This window comes from Puma concolor, chromosome C1 (genome assembly GCF_028749965.1).
Source record: "Puma concolor isolate L17-30 chromosome C1, mPumCon1.1.hap2, whole genome shotgun sequence".
NCBI classification, from domain to species: Eukaryota; Metazoa; Chordata; class Mammalia; order Carnivora; family Felidae; genus Puma; species Puma concolor.
Window position 1 is genome coordinate 144,143,320 of NC_141674.1, and position 24,379 is coordinate 144,167,698.

The window sequence follows — 24,379 nt, forward strand, 5'->3', positions numbered from 1 at the left end:
CATCAGCCAGATCACTCTTGAAGCTACAAAGCAGTAGTTCATATAAGCTTAATGAAAAGTACACTAGAAAATCACAGTCATGTAGAGCTTCACAAATTTCAATTTAAGCTACTTTTGAGAATATATTATTATAATTACAAAATTTTAGTTATTAGGAAACAGAAGAAAATGGAATGGTAGAACACATACATGTGAGCCATAAGTTAAATTGTCTAAAATATTAAATATCTGAATTTTATGGACACTTTGACACTTCTTAAAACCATAATTAATTCAGATATTCTACTTGGCATACTTTATTCATAAACGGCCAACCATTTGTGTATATATACTATATAAAAATTTTTCTATGCGTATTTCTATTCTTTTAATAACAAGTTTAATCATTTATCACAATGTCCTCAGAAGAAATACCAGTGTGAAAAAAAAAAAACCTAGTAGAAACTGGGGAGCACTGCACAATCTGCTCATTCTTAGCATCCCAATTTGGGAAGTTCCTAATGTTAGATAAAATCAAGCCTGTTTCATTCTTTACCAGATATTTTTAAAATTAAAGGTAAAGTAATAAAAGCAATTCCATCGACGCTACAACACATTAGTTGCTCAAAATGTAAACTAAATTAGCCCAGTTGTTTTATGATATCAAAACAAAGTGAAGATCTTCACGTGGGCACTTCAAAAGTTCTTTTCTTCATTATTATTTCCTGAAGTTTTTCCTGCTGGAAAGAAATCACACAACCTAAGCTATTTTTGTCTAAAAATTAACTTTTTAAATCTTGTTGATTATTCAAAACCATTCTTTCTGCAAACCTGAAGTTGTAAATTGATTATCTAAAAAGTTAGATTGCTCTTTTTAAAAAGTATACTTTAATGTTTATTCATTTTTGAGAGAGAGAGAGACAGAGTGCAAGTGGGGCAGGAGCAGAGAGAGAGGGAGACATAGAATCCGAAGCAGGCTCCCAGGCAGGAGCAGAGAGAGAGGGAGACACAGAATCCGAAGCAGGCTCCCGGCTCTGAGCTGTCAGCACAGAGCTCGACGCGGATCTCAAACTCACAAGCTGTGAGATCATGACCTGAGCTGAAGTCGGGCGTCTAACCGACTGAGCCACTCAAGCACCCCATAAAAAATTAGATTGCCTTTTTATTTGGTTCCTCTTAAATGTGGTGTTAAAGTCAAATTCCACAAATAAGTACACAGAGGGTATTAAGTCTTATACTTAAAAACCATGATCCTTTATACCACTAACTTACCTTATGAATGAATGCAAAAAATTAATCAGTGAAAAACTGTAAAAACTACATCTCTGAATGTAAGCAGATATTCATTTGATTAGAAATAAATAGAAATACTTCTGTTTAAAAAGTATACCCTTAACAACCCAAAATAATAAGTAGCTGCATTTTGGGAAATTATTTAAGTCCTCTTCATCTACAATTATATATAAATTCAAGACATTTGTCATTTTCTGAGATTACATTTAGATAAACAAAAAATAGACTACATTTGCACAAACTGGAATAGAACCTTACCATTCATGACGTTTCATTAATTTTAGGATACACATAATACAGATATGTATGTTTCAACCCATCTGAATTTTTTTGAGATGATTTGTGTCAACTTAGGCCAGTCACTTGGCAGCACCATCAGTATGAAACCATTAAAAGTCTAATAATTTAATTGCCAGGATTTAGGTTGCTAAATTCTCTCAACCTGGATAGTTTAGAATTGCTGAAGTATACACTATTCCTTCAGAATCTAAGGAGGTTAGCTTAATGACATAATCTCCTACTGCTATACAAGGAAGCAGTCTAGTATAGCTATGAAGTATAGTCTAGAGTGAGACTACCAGAATTCCTATACCAGCATGGCCATTTACCAGCTGTGTGATCTTGGGCTAATTTACATAACCTATCTGGGCCTCAATTTTCTCCTTATAACCTGGGGGAAAATAGCACTCATCTATTAAGACTGCTATAGGGATCAAATGGAACAATGCATGGAAGGTGCACAGAACAGTGCTCTATAAATACAGCTGTTTTATTACAACTGCTCTCCTTCAAGTAAGATCATCAAAGTTTCTCTTATATTGCCCAGTCTCTCATCTATTCCCTAACTATTAGATCGGCACCTCGGTTCTTTAAAGATACCTAGTAAATAATGTAAAATCATCATCTTTGCTAGGAATCAACATGTGTAATAAGGCAATCCATTTTGAGCATCAAATTTAGTGCTGGCTCTGCAATGTCACTGGACAAATCACTTCATTCACGGAGCCTTACTACTGCCATCTATAAATCAGACATTCATCCTGTAGCCAACTCACTTTTCAGAGTCAAAAGGATCAAATCTCTCAAAGTTATATACAAAGATGGTGCTAGAATTACAATCCTAATACAGATTAGGCATCACCACCCTATTTCCTAAAACCTTAAAAGAAAATTATGTGCAAAAGGGCAAGTAAATAGTTTACATTGTTAACTGATACTTAGCCCACTATCTCTTACTAAACTCCACACTTAAATGAGGGCAAAGAAAATATAAAGAAAACTACTGGGTATGGATATATGACACAAAAACTTAAAAACAGAGTTGAATGAAAATAAACTAATTTTAATTTTTAAAAAGCTCTAAACACAGACTAGGGATACAAACAAACTGTGATGTCTCAAATCATACAGAATTATATTTTAAAACTTCCTTTAAAAAGTCACCCAAGCCTTCTTTCAAACATAAACTATCTGGTATTCAAGTATAGAGGGACATACAACTGTTACTATCTCCTACCCCTTTAAACTAGATTCAGTTTTGTAACTAGTTAAATTAGTCCTTTAAAGTAGATTTAACCTAGAGTCCTTTAAACTAGATTCAGTTTTGTAACTAGTTAAATTATTACAGATTGTTTATATGAAACTTTATTTTTTAGTTTTCTCTCAATTGTGGGCATCTTTACAACACAGAGCACATCTCATTTGTGTACATATTATTGGTGCAGAGGACAGGTACACAGACACAGCAGAAACTCAACCTGTATTAGTCAACTTTATGACCAATTCTTATTTCTGTATAGGAGAGAGAAATTTTCCATTGTATTTAACAAATATATGCTAACAAATACATAATGACCACAAAATTACTGGAAAAAAAAAAATCACCTTTCAGAGAATTAACTATTTTCTTGTATCACATGGCCAAAGAAACTATACCAAGTCTATGTTTCTGAACAGAAACTTAATATTCATTCATGAATCAAAAGATAATTTAAAAAAATCTTAACCTCAACAGAAGATGAGGACCTAACAAGTAAAAAATTATGTTTGTATTGTAATGAGAACATTTTTTTTAAGTCTAAGATAAATGAGTTTTAAGCGGGGGGGTGGGGGGGGATCAAAGCTGAAGATAAAGCAAACTATCTGTCAACTCAAAACAGTCCTCACTTGCTGGCAGGTTTACTCTTTTAACAGACATAGCAGCATCACCCAGATTTGGAGAAGATTCAGGTTTCCACTTTCGGTGTACTGTACACCAAGTAAAAAAGAAGCAATTAGAAACAGGTTTTCTTTCAAACCCATCATGCAAAACATCATTATCTTTAGTAACCACTAACCACAATTTATTTTTCTTTAATAAGCAAAAGAAATGTATGATTATTTGACCAGAGAAAGAAAACAAATATAAAAGATTCATCTCCACAAAACTTCCAAATGTCTGGAGTAACACGACAGCCATCAGTTAGAAGATGAGAAAATCAAGCATGTGAGGAATGCCTGTAAGTATTCAGTACAGGATATATAGATTCATTTTAACATCACAGCCAGAAGACTTAAATGCTTATTGACTAAAAGTAATATGAAAGTATGGTAAAAGAAAGAAAGAATGAAAGACTAACAACTTCCATATAAGACAGTCATCTACTCATTCTTACTTTCATAAACCTTCAACTTAGCTCTATTATTTCTCTACATAAAAACCAAACATCCTAGTACAGAGTTATAGGACATATACACACAGCTACCAAATCTTTACCTAGCTATTGATATACAATTTCATGATTCTAAGTCATGTCACAGACCTTTCTAACAAACCCAATTAAAAGTCAACCTGTTAACCTGTTGAGATTTGTTCTCTTTCCTTTTTTATCCTGTTACTCAATGAATACATTCGTTGCACTCTACAATGCTTCATTCATGTCTGTTAATACTAATTTGGATGTTGCCTTTTCCTCCTAAAGACCAGACTAAATGAATAAACAGCCCCAATAATAGCATTTCTCACAAAATGCTAATTCCATGCAACATTAATTCCATGCAATGTGCTAGACAAAGCAAAATAAACACATAACAGGGAGGTAAAGAAGGCTGGGGAGGTGGGGGAGCAGAAGTTGGTAAAATAAAACCAAGAAACACTGAGAAAAATGGTTTCAGAAGGCTTCTGCAAGACTTCTCAACATCTTTAGAATACTCTGCCCTTGAATGTCAAAGGCAGAAGAGGGGTACAGTTCATTCTTCCACACTTATAGTCTTCTTAGAGCTCTCCAAATATTCTCCATACTTACAAACACTACTCTAGCTAAGGGTTTTGAATAGGTAAGTTCATATTTAACTGAAATACTACCTAAAGAAAATAGTATCGTTAGTAAATTCATCAAAATCTAACCACATACACACAGCCGAGAAGTTATACAAACACATTAGTTCTAGCTCAATCTATTTTTTAAAAAAATTACTCGCCTGGATAACGTAAATGCATATAGAAAGTTACTGAGATTCAACAATCATGAGCAAATAACTTAAAAAAAAAAAAAAAGGTCACTTACTAACATTCAATTCAATGGCATGGATTCTCTACCCAAAAGTAAAGGTAATTCAAAACCAATAGGAACAAATCAATTGGTCAAATCAGCCAGAAAAACCTAAGACACCCAACACTTTGGATTTCTCTGGAAGGCCTATATTCCAAATCATTTTCCCTTAGGGTATGGAAAAATTAACGTCTTAAAAAAACGATCAATAAATCATACTGATAGAAATATATTTGCTTATAATTTAAAATAAAAGGAAATAAATATTTTTGCTTTATTCACCAAACAAAAATTTACTTCATTTTATCTTCCATTTTTATCAAATGAAAAAGCAACTGTAGAGAGGCATACACTAAGAAGTGGTAACAATGTAAAGTCACAAGTAACCAATGAAAATAGTCACATGTAACAACTACTATCTTCAAGGCCTATAATGTAGGAAAGAGTATGTTTTTGTTTCATTCATTCAACAAGTATTTTACTGAGCACCCATGCTGTGCCAAGAACTGTGCTCAGCACCTGTGGACTTCTTAAAAAGTAGAAAACACAGGTCCTGCCCTCTAAGAGCTTACAGTCTATTACTTGCTGGAAAGACAGAGCAATTAAACCATTAAACAAAACAAATCAAAACTAAATCCCCAAATAACCAAAATAGTAAGAGTTGTGGGCAGATTTCATAGGATTTTATTTTAATAGTTTGAAGGGGAGGTGTATGCTGGACAAAGTTATTGTTGAGGATCTTTGAGAGAAAGCAGAACTTGAAATGGTAGAACTTAGGTAAGAAAAGTTCATGGTGGTACTGAGCTGTGGGCAGGAGGGCATGAACACCATGAGCTCAGTCATGAACTGATTCAATCACCCAAGATATAAAAAGACCAGCCTGGTTTCAAATTAGGGAGTGTGAAGACATGCAGCTCAGAATCATGCACTGAACTGTACTATGGGAGAGTCTTGGAAGTTAAATTGTGAAATTTAGACATTATACAGGTACAGAAAAACACTGGAGGTTCTTGGGCAAGGAGACAACATGCTGAAATGTAAAAGAATTTGAGGGGGCAGCTTAAAGCAAAAACAAACAGAAAACAAAACAAAAAAGCAACAACAAAAACAAAAAAACCCTAAAAGTCAAAAGCATCTTGGGCATGAGAGTGTAACTGCTTGGGTCCAGATGGCAGCAGGAATAGACTCAAGATCTGTTAAAGCTTGTCTTACTCAATTTAAGGACAAGAAAATCAAACTCATTTGTAAAAAGCAATGATTCATTTATCAATTTATTGAATAGAGCCCAAAAAGTAATGAATAATTAGAATTAGGGAGGCACTAATAAAAGTATTGTTACTTCCACATCAACCCATAATATCTCATACATATCACCTACTCTTCTTATCAAATGATCTGAATTGAACCATAGGTTGTTAGAGCTGAAAAAGTTTAGTCTTTTACTCTACTTTTCTCATTAAAAGAAAGATAAAAAATTTAAAAAAGAAAAAAAGAGCCAGCTAGAAGGACTTTCAGTGAAGGCAAAATCACCTGTGATAAAGGAAGGACTTGCATGTCCTTTGTGTACAAAGAACAACAAAAATTAGATGTGAAAACATTTTAAAAGCAAAACATTACTTACTATATAAGTAGAAGATGGCCTCACATATAATCACATCTTAAGGCAAATCTCTACTGCAAATTTTTGAGTACTGCCAGCAAGCAGGGAAATTATTTATAATGGTTTTTTTAACCAGTGATAAACCATTATTTAATTTCCATATTATTTAAAGGTTACACAACTTTCAAGGTCCCTTCCAGCTGTTAAGATTCTATGATCCTGTAAAAGCAGAAGAACAACTTTCCCACATGAAGTTAACATACAGTAAGAGGCAAATTTAACCTATACAACAGATAACTGATATAAACTTGAAAGAAATGCACTTTTTAGTACTAATAGATTCAGCCTGAATTCTAAAAGGGGCACTGTAGGTTATCTCCTGAATAAAAACAAATAAAAAAACTCTTTAAGAAAACCATAATACTCCTTTAACCTGTAACTTGATGCATCAAAAAAATTACAACTTCTGGCTCCATACGTGGGTATTCTGTCCAGTCAGCATACTATTTTACAAACAAGTTTTAAAATTTCACGTCATGTTCACTAACATTCCAAAGACCAGAATCATTTAGCAAGTAAGACTGGCACCAATTTTCATCTTCAGCTGGTCCCAGAATGAGGACTTAATGTGAACTAGGCAATATACATGAAGGTTCCATAACCTTCAGTCCCAAAGTCTAAATCTGTAAATTGACTTTTTAAAATTGAATGGCAGAACCCTACCAACTTTGTGTCACCACACTGAACTACATAGGCACCCTACTGTTTCTCATTATCTTCTGACCATTAATATCTCTAAGTGGGAAGACAGAAGAGATGATATGCAGAAAAAAGATCAATTTTGCTAATTAGCAACTTTTATCTTTAAGGTAGTTGCTTACAGGGCTTTAAATTAGATTTCTAGATTACTTGAGAATTTAAATTATCCATGCCCTCCTAGTCTGTTACCAAAGCTCAAATAAGAATTGGTTTTACTAATTTGGGTCCCATATAAGTTAGATATTAAGAAGAAAAAAAGAAACAATCTAATTTTAAGGAAAAACAATGGAGTTTCTTTTGGGACCCACAGAGCTGGACTCTTAAGTCATCCATTCATTCATGATCCTAACAAGAGCCAAGAGGGAGACAGACTTTTAAACTTCTAAATAGTCAGGTACACTTACAGATACATAGCATACACTGGTCTAGGGAAAAAGAAAACCACAAGGTAAAATTCAAAGGATTTGAACAGACGTGTACCAGATAGCAAGTAACCTTACTAGGAAGATGGTCACTGATACAGCTAAAGAGAAAGGGCCATAAAGCAAACTGTGACCAGCTTATGTCAATGAGATACACAAAAGTACTTAAAAAAATAAATAAAATCTGCATTTTACTAGAAATGACTAGCTGGTGTCTTGGTCTGGTAGTGCAATAGCACCATTACAGCAAGGGTAAGCAGGTCAATCCCTTGCAAAACTTACCTTGATTGGCCCAATGGAAACAGAAGGCCCCAGAAAAGAGAGAAGCATCTGGCAGTAGCAAATTGTTTTATTTTATCTTTCTGTGGAAAGAAACTAATTTTAAATAAGAACCAGAGCATTTAAAGAATAAATATTTTTTAAAGCTCATTATCTAGTTAGAGCAGCTCTACTAAGAAAACCAGAAGAGCTCCTTGCTGCTTACAGATGGAGAGAAACAGAAGAGGAATCAGAATTGTTTCTCCATCACCTAAGGGAGTTTTAAATCTTGTGTTATTCTAGAATCACAGAATAAATGGTTCTTTTATTAAAAAAACAAACAAACAAAAATCCTCCCAGCAGAATTTTGGGGGCCTGGTGTCTTTGAGTAAAAATTTTTATACAAACTTAAGGGCTATATTCCAAATAAAGAAGAAAGCCACTTGACATTAAGCCCTTCTACTCCTAAGGTTAAGTTAAAAAGAGAAAGACACAGAGCAAACTCCTTTCTCCACTATAATTTCACCAATAAATTAAAATATCAAGGCTCAAGTGATTATCAGCATAAACAGTATTAATTAGCAGAAAGACCATACCTAATTGGCTTTCCAAAATATTTTATCAACCTAAATTTTTGATGATTTATAGATACTAAAATGGAAAGAACTCAACCAACAAAGAATATATGTATCACAGAACCTGACAGGGGGCATAAAATTATTCATGGTAACTGAACCTGTTACCTTTCTTGGATGCTTCTCTAGGAACTCAGTTCTACTGAATTCACTGAGTCAGCATTAAAACCTTTTGATCCAAATCATTCCCACAAAATAGCCATTTACAATTTATACTGGAAATGAAAGGGACAGCTCAAAAGCAGGAGTGCAGAAGCAATAAGCATTCAAAACAAAACAAAACAGTGTAAGTGGAAAATGAACCACCTATTTGGCACTGTCCTAATGAAGAATTAAATTAGAGTAGAACATTCCTATTCTATTCCCAACACGGGCGCGCGCACGCACACACACACACAGAAGAGAATGCTATTTCAGGAATCAACTTTATTCTAAGCCAAGACCTAAACAATTCTGTTTTTTTAGACTCTATGCATTTACATGGTCCACGGACATAAATTATGTTGACCTATAATATTCACTACTCAAGCATTAACTTCAATTGACATAATAGGAAAAAGAAAGTTATTAAATTAATAAGACTACATATACAGCTACTTAATAAAAGAACTGAATTCTGTTGTTGGTAGAAAATAAATCTTTTATACAGAAGGCTTCTCCTTACGTTCAAAATTTGATTAGTGTCACCACTCAACATTTGACTTATTTGACATTATTTTGGCATAAGCTAATCCTTAAACAGCTGCAAGTATTCACCCGGATTTTGAAATCTTGACACAATGATACCACAGGCAAAAATAAACAAATAAATACAAAATAAAACAAAAACATTCTTACTTGTCCCATTGGCGGCCCTCCCATAGGGGGCATCATTTGCGGCATCATTCCATGAGGTACAGGAGGCATATTGGCTCTCTGACCCATAGGGTGCATTCCCATTGGGGCATAATGCATGCCAGGGTGCCCCATCTGAAAAATAGGGACAATTTAAAAATTAGCAAGTAACAATAAATGCTTCTCAAAAATCTGATTTCAACAAATTGGTTATGTGCAGCGGCATATTAGGCCAATGTATAATTCAATTACTGGGTTAACTTACACTTTCTTAAACAAACAAAATGCACTATACATACCAGTACTTATAAAGAACTTGAAACTAAACAAATTACAGAACAAAATGGAAAGAATTAAAATAAATACCGGACAGCTAAAGCATAGGTTTTCTCTTTTCTTTCTTTCTTTCCTTTTTTTTTTTTTTTTTTTTTTTTTAAAGCACACTGCTTACTAGCTGGCTTGCTAAACTCAGGGAACACGCATGTGAAAGCCAATTTAAAAACTGTTACGGGTGAAAAACCACAACTTTGTTCTAGTTCACACAGACAGAAGATAGCTAACTTATGTCAGAACACTAATTATCCTTAAATTTATTTTTAAGTTGATCTTAAATTCTGAAATGAGAATCTACCAAAGTAACTAAGGTAAGAGCTGGTCTTACCAAAAAAGAACACATTACGTGTACCCATGGGCACTTAACTCCTAACATATAAACATATTATTTCCTAACAGAATCTTTAACACAAGTAGAATTACTTCTGCCAAAAAAAATTTTTTTTCCAAAGACTAAGGTCAGTCATTCACAGACCCTAAAGACAACCAACCAATACATCCATTTTAATTCGCTTTTAAAAGACAACTATTTCTTTACCTGTGTGCCCATTGTTCCGGGTCTTAAAAACAGGTAGTTATCCCCTGCCAATTTTCCCAGCTGTACCCCCTGCAGACACCACTACTATTGGTGAAAGCAGATTTTACCAGCCGCTTTTAAAATCTACAACATCAAGTCTCCGCCTCCCCCTTCCTGCTACAGCCGGCCTACCTCTCCAAGAGGCTCACCGCGCCCAAGGCCCAGCACCTCCACCGCGCATCTGTCTAGGCCAAGCCCAATGGGAACTTCCAGGGACCCACATCCTTCCCTTTGTGCATCCCCGCTCTCCAATTCTCTTCCTCGTTACATATCCCACCATCTCGAGCTCTTCCTCCGTCCGCTCTTATCTTCTTCTCCTTCTGGAAAAAGCTTCCTGCCTCTCTGACTCCGTTTTTCATTGTGCCGCTTTCCCCCTGCTCCACCGATCCCTTACCGAGGGCCGTCTCCTCAGGAAGCCGTCAGCAGAGACCCAAGAGCTGGAGCAGAGGCTTGAGCCGGACAATCTCCGCTCCCCGTCCCCGGGACCCCGCGAAGGAGGATGGTTCTCCATTTCACTCACCATGAGGCCTCCACGCTCAGCTCCCGTCCCCGGCCTCATCGTCGGGCTCAGACTGCTCCGCCGGCGGCCACTGCCGCTACACATACCAACAAGAAGCGATCTGAGTGGCTGGCGCCCGCTGGGGCCAAAGGTTAAAGGCTGCCCTGCGCTACGGGGCGGGATCAGCGGGGCCAATAAGCTGACAGGCTTCCCCGCTGTCCAATCAGAGTGCGCTGTCGACACGCAGCTCTTCGGCGATTCGCCCCCAGCCTCAGCCTCACTTGGCGTCGCCTGCATGGAGGGGGGGGAGGGGGACGGAGGAAGTTTCTGCGCCTCCTCCGGGAAAACTCCACCAACTTTCCCCGGGGAAGAGAAGACAACCTTGTCCCGGCTTCCCGAGCTTAGACCGCCTCACCCCGTAGGGGGTGGGGCAGTGGGGGCCTGCCACCTTCACCCACTCCGCCCGAGTTACGTACGCCCCACAAACCTGAGGCTGCCCGCGGTGGGGTGGGGTGGGGTGGGGTGGGGGTGGGGTAAGCAGCTTCTAGCGTTAGCGGTGGCCGGGGCCGGACGCGCGCGGGGGCGCGCGCGGTGCTCGAGGCGGAGGGGAGGGGGCGGGAAGAGGAGAGGAGGGGGGGCTCCTTAGAAGAGGGTTAAAACTCCGTACGCACCAGCAGCTGAGCCCACTCCGGGGTGGAGGGGGCGGGAGGGAGGCGTGTCGAGCAGCGTGGAGGGAAGTTGTGATAGGGGCGGGGAGAACAATGCAAAAGAAAAAGAGGGAAGGGCAGTTTGGACGAGGGGAGAGCGTTTGGGCGGTGAGCTGCCGTTAAAGAGGGAAGCCAGAGAAGAGTAGGTGCTGACGGCGGAAGAAGGGAGAAAGCAAATCGGTTCGGAAATGTGAATCAGAAAGGTATGGGAGGGCGCTAGGACCGAGCGTCGAGAAGATGCAGCTTTGGGGGCTGCCGGGGCGCGCGGTTGCCTAGAGGTGACGCGACGGTGGCGGAGGTCTCTGGCAGGGACGAAGCACTGCAGGGAGAGGAGACTTGGCTACCCTCAGCCTCGGGTCGCCTCTCCCTGTGCGCTTCCCCGCTTCCCTTCCTTCCTACTAGCCGGGGATCGTGCTGTGGCCCCGGGGCACCCACCCTTTCCTTAGGCTCCACAGCACCTTCTCCGCCCCGTTGCGCACTCCCGGACACCCCTGCGCGTCAGTGCCAGGTGGTGGAGGCTGTGGGGGGGCCTGGCCGCTAATTGGCTGCTGCGAGCGCGGGGCGGGGCGGGTGGTAGTCTCTCGACGTCCGCTGGTCCCCTCGTCTTTCCCGCCATGTCGTTTGTGGAGAGCGGGCGGCGCTCCGCTCTTCTGCGCCGACGCCTCGGCACCCCTGTTCCGTTTGCTCGGCCGGCTTTTACCGCCTTCACTCAGGGGGACAGTTGGGGTGAAGGTGAAGGGGACGAGGAGGACGGATGCGACCAAGTGGCCCGCGACCTGCGGGCGGAGTTTTCAGCCGGGGCGTCGTCGGAGCCTAGAAAGGGCTCGCTACTCCAGCGGGACAGGGACGGGTCGCCGGTTCTGCCCGATAAGCGCAATGGCATTTTCTCAACGGTTGCGGGCGGACGAGCCCAGGCCCGGCGGTGGCCTGTCCAGATCCTCTCAATTCTTTGTTCGCTGCTGTTCGCCATCCTCCTCGCCTTCCTCCTCGCCATCGCCTACTTGATCGTAAAAGGTACTGAAGCTCGGCCTTGAAAGTCTCTCCAGAGTGAAGTTGAGCCTGTCTGTGGCTCTTGCCTTCCATCTCTCTCCTCCCCATCAGAGGCTAGCAGTCGGGTACCGGCTTTCATCCAGAGTCCTCATTGGCACCTTTCTTTGCTCTTCCTCTGTTTTTTTCTTAAGGGTGGAGGGCCTTGGTCCAAGCTTAGGAGACCCGTTATAAGGAGAGGCCTTGATTAAATGGGTACTCTGGAATAAACAGTGGAGTCAGTGAACACTTGGGGTGAAATGTTGGCAAAATTAAGCAGTATGTAGGACGGTAATCCTTAAAAGACGGTGAGAAGTGTGAGACTAAAATAGGCTAAATATGTTCAAAGACTTGGTTTAATCGACAAATGGTTCAAGGTGTGCTAAACACCGATTCTTTTGTACACTCACCGAATTCCTGAAACACCAGGATTTCCATCCCACAGCCTAACGTTCTATCTTTGTAGATAATTAGCTCTCTTGATTTTGTGTTAGGTCTTCAATCGAGTGTAAAGTTCTTATAGGAGCTAGATAATTTATTATTTTTCTGGTTATTAAGTTTTATTTTCCTTTGAAGTTTAAATACAGGGCTGATCGTAATAGAAAGATGTGCCATGAAAGATTTTTCAAAATTTATACAGTTGTATTATATGGCTAGAATATTTTATATTACAGTGGAAAGAATCAGACCAAAGTTTAAATCTCAGTTCTCACTGTGTGTGACTTTGGCCAAGGTATTGACACAGAAAAGTTAGTTAAAACAAAAACACTTCAGTTCTCTGAGAACTTTAGTTCCGAGAAGCACCCAACACGGTGTCACTCAAGTATTAGTTTTACTTCACTCAACAGAACTATATCAGCTTAACTCCAGTTGTAATTTTTCGTCATTGCTTCCAAGCCCTCATTGGGCTGCAGGTGGCATCTAACAACTTATGCTTGATTTTCATACCCAAGACAGATGGGCAAGTTAACACGAACCTCTGTACAATGGTATTGGGTGTAAACTGTCAACATTAAATATGTGGCTGCCAGTGTTTCATTCCTCTTTCACTCCTCCTCTCTTTTTTTTACTGTAACTCGCAGAGTTCTGTACGTTATTTCTCTTATGCTGTGAGAGCTTCCCTTTATGTTATAAAGTCGCAAAACTTGGTAAGTTGAATCCATTGTGGAAGACATTGAGTTGTGCTTATTTTTGAGACTGGAAGAAAGGAACCTGATCATGCATGTAATTTGTATTACATAGAATATTTTCAGGGGCATCTGGCTGGCTCATTTGGAAGAGCATGACCTCGAGGTTGTGAGTTCAAGCCTCACATTCGGTGTAGAGATTACTTAAATATGTAAACTTTAAAAAAATACATATATTTTCACAGTAACACTAAAGTTGACTCAAATACCTTATTTGCTGACTGAAGGTAAAGTAGCTAGTAAATGAAATCAGAACTTAGGCCCAGTTGATTATGACTCCAGAGCATTTGCCACAACTCCACAATATCTTTCCAGCCTTTGAGCTATTGTTCAAATTGTAAAATCATCTTTTTTATGCAAGCCCCTTTTTTTGTATTTTACAGAGTTACATGCTGAAAATTTGAAGACTGAAGACGTAGACACTGGGCTACTAGGTATAGACTTAACTGTCACTTAATTTGCTTTTGACTTCATTTTTATTTTTTCAGATCGTGTTTATACAAAATTTTAGATAAAATGCTTGATGTATTCCCTTGTGTGGTTCAGTGTTAATTTTTTATTTGCGTCTGTGTGTGGCAGATTTTGTTAGATTTTCTTTTTATGTATGTTTGGTGTGTGTATACACTACCCATACTAGGAATACAATTTGAACATAACTATGTGATGAAGATCCAGAGACTAACATTTTCTAATTCCCTTCTGGAAGAGTCTCCCTATATACCTCTTCCCAGGAATTAAAAACAAACTTATAAACTAAGCAAAAATGACACCGTAAGCAGACCTCAGGAGAAAGTTAAATTCAAATCTCCATTATAAGCAACTTGTTTTTTAAAAAAACGTAGAAAGCATTGGGCATATGTGTACAAGTTAGTGATGATGAAGAGACTTGAGTTTCTGTGTAATGTCAGTAGAATGCTATAGGATACAGATTACTAATGAAAATTTTGAGGGTTATTTATCTTGTATTTATTTCTTTATGCCAAAACGATTTTGAAATGTTCAGAACTTTAACTTTTTAGTGTATTTTTCTCCTGTTTGCTGTAATTTATTTGATCACTCTGAATTGGACCAAAAAAGTGGTTGAGATCCTATCCTGCATGTTACCTCCCTCCCAATTTTAGCTAAACTATTTAATGTGTCTTCAAGACTAATGCCCTCACAAGGATACAAAATAGAGTCTGCCTGATTTTGCAGAAGGGGAAACCTTTATCTTCAAATTATAGAAACAAATTAGTTGCTAGATGTCCCATGAAAACTTGTCTATGGTCTTTTCAACTTCTTGCATGAGAAAATGTACTTTCTGATGATTCACTTTATCAATGTATGTTGTTACACTGTTTCATGTCTAAAAACAGCCAAGATTATAAGGATTTTTGTAGCATTTATTGATCTATCAACTCAATACATAGAATCTCAGTTGTTTAAATTCTCAGTTTAACAATTGACAAGATTTCATGGGGTAACTGGGTGACTGAGTCAGTTAAGCGTCCGACTTCAGTTCAGGGCATGATCTTACAGTTCATGAGTTTGAGCCCCGCTTTGGGCACTGTGCTGAGTGCTCAGAGCCTGGAGCCTGCTTCGGATTCTGTGTCTTTCTCCCTGCCCCTCCCCCCACTTGTGCTCCGTCTCTCAAAATAAATGAAAAAAAATTTTTAAGTTGACAAGATTTCATTCACATTTATAAAAAGCATAGGTGGCACTTGTCATCTGAAGGAACGGCTTGTTCAGTATCAAAAGGATATAATAGGGCTTTGTCATTGTCCTACTTTTCCACTTCCAGTTAGTCTGGTATTGCTTTTAGATGTGCTTGATAGATATATAATAATTGTGACAGCATATATGAGGATCATTAAGTCTTTGCTAATGCCATGAATACACTTTGGAGATTCAGGAACAATCTCAGGAATGAGGGGAGAAACTGCTGTATCTTTTTCCTTTTTTTTAATGTTTGTTTATTGTTGAGAGAGAGAGAGCGAGCGAGAGAGAGACCGGCACGAGTGGAGGAGGGGCAGAGAGAGGAGACACAGAATCCGAAGCAGGCTCCAGGCTGTGTCAGCACAGAGCCTAAAGCGGGGCTTGAACTCAGGAAACGTGAGATCATTACCTGAGTGGAAGTCAGACGTTTAACCCACTGAGCCACCAGGCGCTCCTGCAAATTTTTTTTTATTTCAATTTAGGCCTAGTCTGAGATTGGCATAGATTGGCATAGATCTGCTCATTAAGAGCAGATTTAGCAGCAGTTCTCCTGTTAGTATGTGTAATAATCACCTAGACTTTGTTTTAAAAAGTGCCTCTAGATTTTGTTTCACCTCCAGGTGGAGGCTGAGAATCTTCGTTTTTAACAGGTGATTTTGCTGTACCAACCATTAGAGAAATACTTTTGCAGGGCGAGAATCTCACTTTTTTAAATTGTGGTTTTTTGTTTTTGTTTTTTTTTTAAAGATTGTATTTTTAAGTAATCTCTGTACTCAATATGGGCCCAGACTTACCACCCCAAGATCAAGAGTCGCATGCTTTACCAGCTGAACCAGCCAGGTGCCTCTAAAAGTGTACTTAAGAGCGGTTAAAGGGTTAAAAGTCCTTGCAAGTTGTCTAGTGACAGTAATAAATAATACATATGCGCACACACCTCTTAAGAAACCTGACTTTGAATGAATCTAAGACACTGCCATTCTCTTGCCATCTTTGTCTGAAAGAAATCTTCATGGGAAACCCTGTTTATAATTTAAATATAAAAAGATTCATGATGAGCATGATGTCTGGGCATTTGGGGGGTTAATTTATCCTAACAGCTAGTAGGATTAGGGAGGGTATCATTGTTTGTCTTTATTTGTGAGGTATTCCAGCCAGGGAGGTATGATTGCCAATATCACCTGGTTTTAGAACTCATCTCCCTGATCTTCCCTAGGTGGCATTCGAAGGGCTTTCCTTTTGTATAATTGTCCTTTACACCATCTCCTACTATAAGCCTGTTTTTCAGGGAGATTAATAAAACTTAAGTTTACTTAGTTAAATCACATTCTAGTCCTTCCTCCTGAAGGTTATTCTCAGGCCAAATTGATTGCACTAATATACAACATATGAGTTGTTTCATTTTTGTACATTGGCTTTTGTATCTCACATTTTCCAAGTTTTATCACTCTTCACACACTTAGTTCTATTTCCAATTTTTGCATTTTTTTTCATAGTCTTACTGTAGGGTGTTATAAAAGGACCTTTTATTTGAGGCAAATCTGAAGTAAGTACATAAGTAAAACAGAAGGATTTGCCTTTACCAGAAAATGCTTAATCTTTTTTTTTTTTTTTTTTTTTTTTTACATTTGTTTATTTTGGGGGAGAGAGAGATGAGAAGAAGCAGTGCGGAGCCCAGCATGGGGCTTGAACTCACAAAATGTGAGATCATGACCTGAGCTGAAATCAAGATTCGGATGCTTAACTGAGCCACCTGGAAGCCCCAGACTAGTACCTTTTTTTTTTTTTAGGACTAGTACTTTTAATATACATGCTGTAAGTAGTTCTGTACAGGAATTATAATCAACTTCATGGAGTTCCTTCAGTTTGAAAAGCTTCTGATCTTTTGTGCCTGTCATTCTTTGACATCTATTTAATAGTTAACATTAAGTCCCTCTTGTGGCTAAGACCAAATTCCTAGCATATTGCAGTATCAAGGGCTATTCTTGTTTTTGAGCCGCTCATTTAGTTCTGTTTTATGATTGAGATGTTTCTAGCTCCTGAACATTTCCGGAGATGACAGACATAATAAATTCAATCAAGGATGAAGCCAATTCATTTGAAGAGTATCATTCATTCTGCAGAGTGATGAAGTGAGACTCTGCCATCATAATTTCATGATACAGAACATTAGAAAATGGTAACAATTTCTAAGGGAAATGGTGTGTTGGGTGACCCATTCTCTTAGAAAGGCACAAATTGAAAACAACTCACTCAGTTTCTTCCTTACAGTGAAAAATGATTGAAACTGTGAACTTGAACTTTTTTTTACTGAATGTATGAACCTTGTAATTTGAGGCCACTGTGTATTAAGGATATGATATGTTGCTATCTGCAACTGTGTGGGGCAAATTCACAAATAATGTTATCCTCTTCTGTGGCAGTTTTTGTAAAATTGTGTGTGTTGCTTACTTATATTAATTAAAGAATGATCACTAAGGTAACAAAAGAGAAAAATGAAAGCCCAAAATGACTTTTCTTTCTTTCTTTCTTTCTTTCTTTCTTTCTTTCTTTCTTTCTTTCTTTCTTTCTTTCTTTCTTTCTTTCTCTATACAGTAATGAATGACTGTAACTCTCAATAAGAAAAACTGTGTTTAAGAAAAGCACAAATTTAAGTTTAGGAAATAACACATTGAGCATTAATAAAAATACTATTGAACTTTTACAGTATGCCAAAACTTTAATTTTTTAGATGTGTTATTTCACCTAGTATTACCGACTGTCCTGCATTCATCAATATAAATATCTTCTCAACCAAAATTCACGACAGTGTATATTAGAATTTTTATGTTATGAGATAGTGTAGGCACAATAGCAAGGCAGGAACAGTATGAATTATTAGGGGGAATTATCATTGTGCAGCTAACTTACTAGTCATAAAAATCTTCACAGGTCTCCCTAATACCTAGAAGCAGTAATGACAAGGAGACACTGGGACTTCTAAATCTCAAGAAATTGATCTGGGGGGATGTTTCTTAGGCTAATGAAGTCAAACTTTAGCTGGCATCAGAATCAGCTGAAAGACTTGTTAAAACGCATTTATTGGGCTTTACCTGTTCTAGAGTTTCTGATTTGGTAGGTGTGGGAATGGAGCTCACGAATTTGCATTTTTTTTTAAGTTCATTTTTATTTATTTTGAAAGAGAGAATGGAGAAGGGACAGAGACAGAGAGAATCCCAAGCAGGCTCCAGCACAGAGCTTGATGTGGGGGCATGAACTCAAAAACTGTGGGATCATGCTCTGAGCCAAAGTCAGACACTTAACTGAGCCACCCAGGCACCCCGAAGTTGCATTTTTAATAAGTTTCTAGGTGATATTTATGCTGCTGGTTCATGAGAGCCACTGGTTTAATGTTTCCCAAACCAGACTTAACAACAAAACCCTGCAGATTTTCTTTTTTTGAACTTAAAAGATTTCAAAATCTGCAGATTTTTTAAATTTACAAGATCCTTATCTACTCAAAGTTAAAGTCACTTAATTGGCTGCATACTTTAATGTTTAATATAACATCAGGGCCCCATTTTTCCAGTTTCATGAGCAGTTCTATTTGTAAAGATTGATATTTTGTGACTTTAATTCTTTCTTGGGGCATCTTCAGAAACTAAAGGGAAAATTGAGTTAAATTTTTTGATAGAATAAAGGTTATTTAACCTTGAAGTTACCATATTGGTCTTTTGGATCCTCTTATTAATCTAAGGTACATTATGAAATTTTTGTGATCTTTTCTATATCTCAATTTTGCTCTTTCATTATATTAGGAATAATCTTAATAGTACTTACCAGTTACTTTTTAACTTTGCTAAAAATAAATTATGATGGAATCCTCTAGAACAAACAGTGGCCTGCAGACCAATATAACCTACCTGTTTTTTGTAAATTAATTTTGTTATAGCCTAGTTTTGTCCTTTCCTTTATATATTGTCTGTGGCTGTTTTCATGTTACAATAGCAGAGTTTAGTAGTTGTAACAGACCTTACAGCAAGTAAAACTCAAGATACTATTCTGACCCTTTTCAAAAAAATATAGTATTCTCATTCAGTTAGTCATTCAACAGAAAGGGCTTCAGGCATAAATACAAACCGTCCTCTTTGCTAAGTGATGTATTTTATTTTTCGTATTTTGTGATATTTGTCCTTATTTCATAGTGTTTGTAAATGGACAAATGCTGAAGGCAGCTATGTATAAAAAGGTGATTGGAAAGAAATTTTAAAAATTCACTGGGTTGGGGCGCCTGGGTGGCTCAGTCGGTTAAGCGTCCGACTTCGGCTCAGGTCATGATCTCACAGTTCGTGAGTTCGAGCCCCGCGTCGGGCTCTGTGCTGACAGCTCAGAGCCTGGAGCCTGCTTCACATTCTGTGTCTCCCTCTCTCCCTGCCCCTTCCCTGCTCATGCTGTGTTTCTCTCTGTCTCAAAAATAAATAAACATTTAAAAAAAATTAAAAAAAAAAAATTCACTGGGTTGATGATTCAAATTGTTTATAATTCTAAAAATGGAAATGTTTTGCAAATTATGGAGCAAAGTAGATGGGTGGCCTCTCTTTGCCATGTGTTTTGTGTTTTGGTGATGCACGTGCAAAAAGAAAAAGCAAAACTAATGATAAGCTGAAACCACTTAAAGGTGTATCTGAAGTCTGGAATCAGTATTTATAAGATAATTATATTCCAGATTCATGCATGAAATTAGTAATCAGTTACTTGCACTTAAGAGTATATGGCCATTTCTAGGGTGTATATTTTTAAAACCAAGGAAATTCAGAATGAAACTTTGGATTTGTTGTATTTATATTTTATTAAAATTTCTAACAAAGCTTTTTCATGGTCTTTTTAGTCATCTGTAAATTGTTCATCAAATGACTTAAAATAAGGAAAGAAAGAAAAAAAAGATAAGGGAAAGGGTATTTTGGACCTTAGATGATAGTAATAACTATTTTGCCTATTATACTAAAGATTATATGCCTCCAAGAGTAATATAGGTTTAACAAGATATGACGAGTTAGTTATATAAAGATGAGTGGTCAATCCGTGGGGTTGCATTGTACTTTTCCCTCTACTTTTGTGTATGTTTGAAATTGTCCATGATAAAGAAGTTTTCTAAAAGTTTCCCATGTGAATTGGATGATTTAACATGGTTGGAAACTACAGATATTACTTATTTTTCAAGTTTTTGTCACTTCATCCTTCAGAATGTTTCCTTCCACTTTCCTTGCCTTTTTCAGCAGGGATGGGAGTGAAATTGCTACATGCTGAGCTGCAGGTGAACAGGCAGTTGGGTAGAGACCTTTATCAGGTGGCACTGGAAGGGGAGGAAAGAATGCTTTCATCTGCTCCTGTATTTGGAAATAATAAGTTTGAAGATCAAAGGCTATCTAGCTTTCTGTCTTAACATGCAGAGACACACGTTGGTTAAGGGATTTGAAGACTTGAGCTATCGGTAGACTGTGTTGAATTTTAGAGAAAATACTAAATTATTTAAAATGTTTTTGCCCTCCTAAGTTAGAAAACTATAGAATCTGATAAAGTTGCAAAACTTTCCTTAACATTTAAAAATAGTTGATTAATTTTAGGCATGAGTACATCTAAGGTTTTATTAGTAACCAGCTGTAATTTTTACAGTTTTTAAAATTACCTAAATACTAATTTTAATTTTTAATTTCATAAGTTATAGAAATAATATAGTCTCACTTGGAAAGAAATTCCAACAATTAAAGCAAAGATTCCCACTAATGTACTTGTAAATTTTTTCAGATCTTTTTCTATTCATTTATATGTATAGGATCATTCAAAATGTGATTTTGTCATTGTCATAGAAAGAACATAATTGCAATCATGCAGCTTTATTAAAATGTATTGGAGATTAATCTGTATCTTTATATATAGTTCTACCTCATTCTTTTTTGTTACTGCACTGTAGTATTTCATAGTATACAATTTTATCTAAAATTTTCAAATTGTCGGAAGCTCTGAAATAGGACTTGGACATTATCAGAATGCTGTGACATTTACTCATTCATTGTTTGCTTATGGCACAAATAAGTTTTTATGAAGAATGTATTTGCATAACAGTGTTTTAATAAATTTTTCCCAATATCGGATCACGGGAGGTGTTTTGTTTGTTTGTTTTTCCAGTTGTTTCTGTTTACATTATAATGTGCAAACTATTGCCTTCACATATCTGATTTCATAAAGCTTCTGAAAGTCACCTCATCCCTGTAAGCCTGAAAGTGCTAAATAAAATATTTAAAACATACAATAATCTTTCTTTGTTGGCAGCTTTTATAGAAATACAGAACTGCCAGCATATTTTTAGAGTAGTAACTGCACTTTGACGCCAAAATCATTTATTTTAAAAAGTGAGCCAAAACAAAATATACCATGAGATAAGTGAATATAAAACTCCAGCAAAAAGATGGGGATAGGAATTTTCCACCTACCCCCATCTTTGCTTTAGGTAAAAACATTGAAGCCCAGACGTTTCAATTGGTGGAAAGATGAATTTCCATCAACTGATGAAAATTGAACTATAGATAAGAACAAAGGATGTATGTATTTATTTAAAGGCCTATATCCTTTGATACACCAGTTCTTTGGAAATTTGTTAGAGATATCCTTGTATAACTGTGTAGTTTAAGGATATTACTTGCAACATAGTTTTTAATAGTGGAATAATAAAAATATGTAATAGAACTGTAGCTATGTGTACTGATATGAAAGGTCTCCAACATTGTTATGTGAGAAAAGCAAAGTGCAGGACAGCTTTTCTGGTGAGAATCCTATTTGTGGAAAATGGAATCTACATGTATATTGTACATAACTAGCTCCATATATATATATTTACATTACGTAGAAAACTATAACTTAGAAAAGATGCACAACTTAGCTGATTGTTTTTAGGAGTGGAATTGGTGAATTGAGGTAGGAAGACTCTAACTTAGTTTTTATATGCTTTTGTACTTTTTAAAAATTATGTTAACTTTTGGTAAAATGGGTTTACGTAACATTAGTTGTCAAGTTTTTAGCATGAGGGGTTCTAGAGGAAGGGACTTGGTGCAGATTTAGTTGTGTAGTTACCAACTTGTGTGGATTTTCTGCTTGTTCATAAACAAATTGAGTCATTTTCTGAAGTATAAGCACTTGTAGACCATAATATTGCAATGTACTTTTTTAGGCATATCATTATGAATTGGCTTTTGTGAGTGATGTAACTCTTGATTCGTTCAAAGTGAATATAAAGTAAAACTACGCAAGGTGAGGTAAGCACTTAGGTTGTAGAATAGTGGTCAGTTTTGAAAACTGAAGAATATTCTTATATTAATTTTGACGAGTGTTCTATTTCACTTGAGTGAAAAGGCTTGATGGGCTTTAGAGAGCCTCACGTTTTATTACTTTTTTACCTGTTATTTTGTGTTCTCACATTTTTTAGATATTTAGAAGTTTCCATTATTCTACAACAGTCCCCAGATAGTTGAATTTTCATAATTACTGTCTTTGTTCTGCAGACTTTATGTATTGTAAGATGTTAAACTTAGTGTAAACCTGTCAGTTGTTTTATCCCCCTTAGCAGTATTCATCTAAATAATAACAAATAATAGCTATTTGGCAGAATAACCATCCTTAAGTTGTAGCTGTGTGTACAGCTATAAGTAATCTTATAATTTTTATTTTGGTCTTCTATCTCACTGGGTTGGCAGGAAGATTGTACCTCAGTCTTTGCTAAGGTTCTGTCTACCCAGTCCTAGGTTCAGTTAAGGTTCTAAAGTCTGACACTGTGCCAGGACGTTGGGGTGGGATGCAATCTAGTCCTCAAAGCATTTGCTCAAATGAGTTACTGCAGAAGCATCTTGCTTTCTGGTCAGGATGGCCTTTCAGATGTAGCACTTTTTTTTTTTTTTTTTTTTTTTTAATTATTTATTTTTGAGAGAGAGAGTGAGTGTGAGCGGAGGAGGAACAGAGAGAGAGGAAGACACAGAATCTGAAGCAGGCTCCAGGCTGTGTTCTGTCAGCACAGAGCCCAACACCGGGCTCTAACTCGGAAACCTCCAGTTCATGACCTGAGCCGAAGTCGGACAGTTAACCAACTGAGCCACCCAGGTGCTCCTCAGATGTAGCACTTTTGTAGCCACATGACCATCTGCTGTTTCTGTGCCCCACTTAGGAGAGAGACATCTGCAGGCTTGGCTCTGGATCCATCTGCCAAGCTGCTGTATATAGCTACAATCCCTCTGTGGTGGTGTGTGGCCTCCTCCTGGCTCTGCCAGGAAGTGCCAGCAGTACTATCTCCTGTCCGTACATGCACACACACCACTTTCTTCAAACCAGGAGAGTCTTCCTCACCTGTGCATAAAGCCCTCACTCTCTTTCTCCCCGTTCTACACAAAGGTTTTGTCTATACCCGATCAACTCATCTTTGCTGTCTATCCAAGACATTTTGTGTTTGTCTACCCTCTTGCTTATATTTATCCTCCTAGTTCCCTGAATCATTTTGCAACATAAAAACCAAAGAGACACTGAGGCTGTTTCTCTGTCACATCTTTCTGTGGCGGTGAACACACAGTTCCTTATCTCCTTAAAAGGGGGGTAAAGGAAAGGGAACTAATGAGAAAAGATTAAGGTTAATCTTTCAAAAATACTTTGCCACAGTTATTTAATACTTCATTTCTCTGAGTTTGTCTTTTAGCAGTTTTATTGGACTGTTACCGGACTTCGTATGGTTTATAAACAGTCCAGCACATGTATTTCTTAACCGCTTCTTGCCAGAAGGCATCTTAGTTGTGCATTTTGTGCAGCCAGGAAATTGGTAGTTCATATATCATTCTCAACCATAGTCTTCACAGCCTTTCCTCCCTCCCTTTACTACCTCAGTAGGTACAGCCCGGGACACACAATCAGTAGTAGTAGCTTAATAAACTCTCTTAAGGAGGCAGTTTGAGTATGTGTCTAAAAACCTTCAAATTAATTTATTCCCTCTACTGTTGCTTTGTTCATTTCCCCCATTCTTCCATTTCTCAACCT

General features: G+C 37.6%; 2 protein-coding genes across 14 annotated transcripts in view; one reads left to right on the forward strand and one right to left on the reverse strand.

Annotated features, from left to right (window-relative positions):
• PRPF40A (pre-mRNA processing factor 40A) overlaps positions 1-11,525 on the reverse strand; it is a 53,494-nt gene extending 41,969 nt beyond the window's left edge. For 2 of the 11 annotated variants that reach the window (XM_025912611.2, XM_086718621.1), the window contains exons 1-2: positions 10,741-11,179; positions 9,314-9,445 (exon numbers count right to left, since the gene is read on the reverse strand). In XM_025912611.2, the coding sequence (XP_025768396.2) occupies positions 9,314-9,445; positions 10,741-11,016 (408 nt within the window). In that variant the 5' untranslated portion in view covers positions 11,017-11,179. Of the gene's footprint in view, positions 1-7,865; positions 7,946-9,313; positions 9,447-10,614; positions 11,184-11,390 lie in introns of those variants that run through there. The other 9 variants (XM_086718622.1, XM_086718623.1, XM_086718618.1 and 6 more) reach the window with 9 other exon arrangements.
• A 253-nt stretch (positions 11,526-11,778) lies between these two features.
• The window catches only part of ARL6IP6 (ARF like GTPase 6 interacting protein 6), a 40,876-nt gene continuing 28,275 nt past the window's right edge, over positions 11,779-24,379 (forward strand). For 2 of the 3 annotated variants that reach the window (XM_086718625.1, XM_025935109.2), the window contains exons 1-2: positions 11,779-12,440; positions 14,023-14,073. In XM_086718625.1, the coding sequence (XP_086574751.1) occupies positions 12,041-12,440; positions 14,023-14,073 (451 nt within the window). In that variant the 5' untranslated portion in view covers positions 11,779-12,040. The remainder of the gene's footprint in view (positions 12,441-14,022; positions 14,074-24,379) is intronic. The other variant, XM_086718626.1, reaches the window with a different exon arrangement.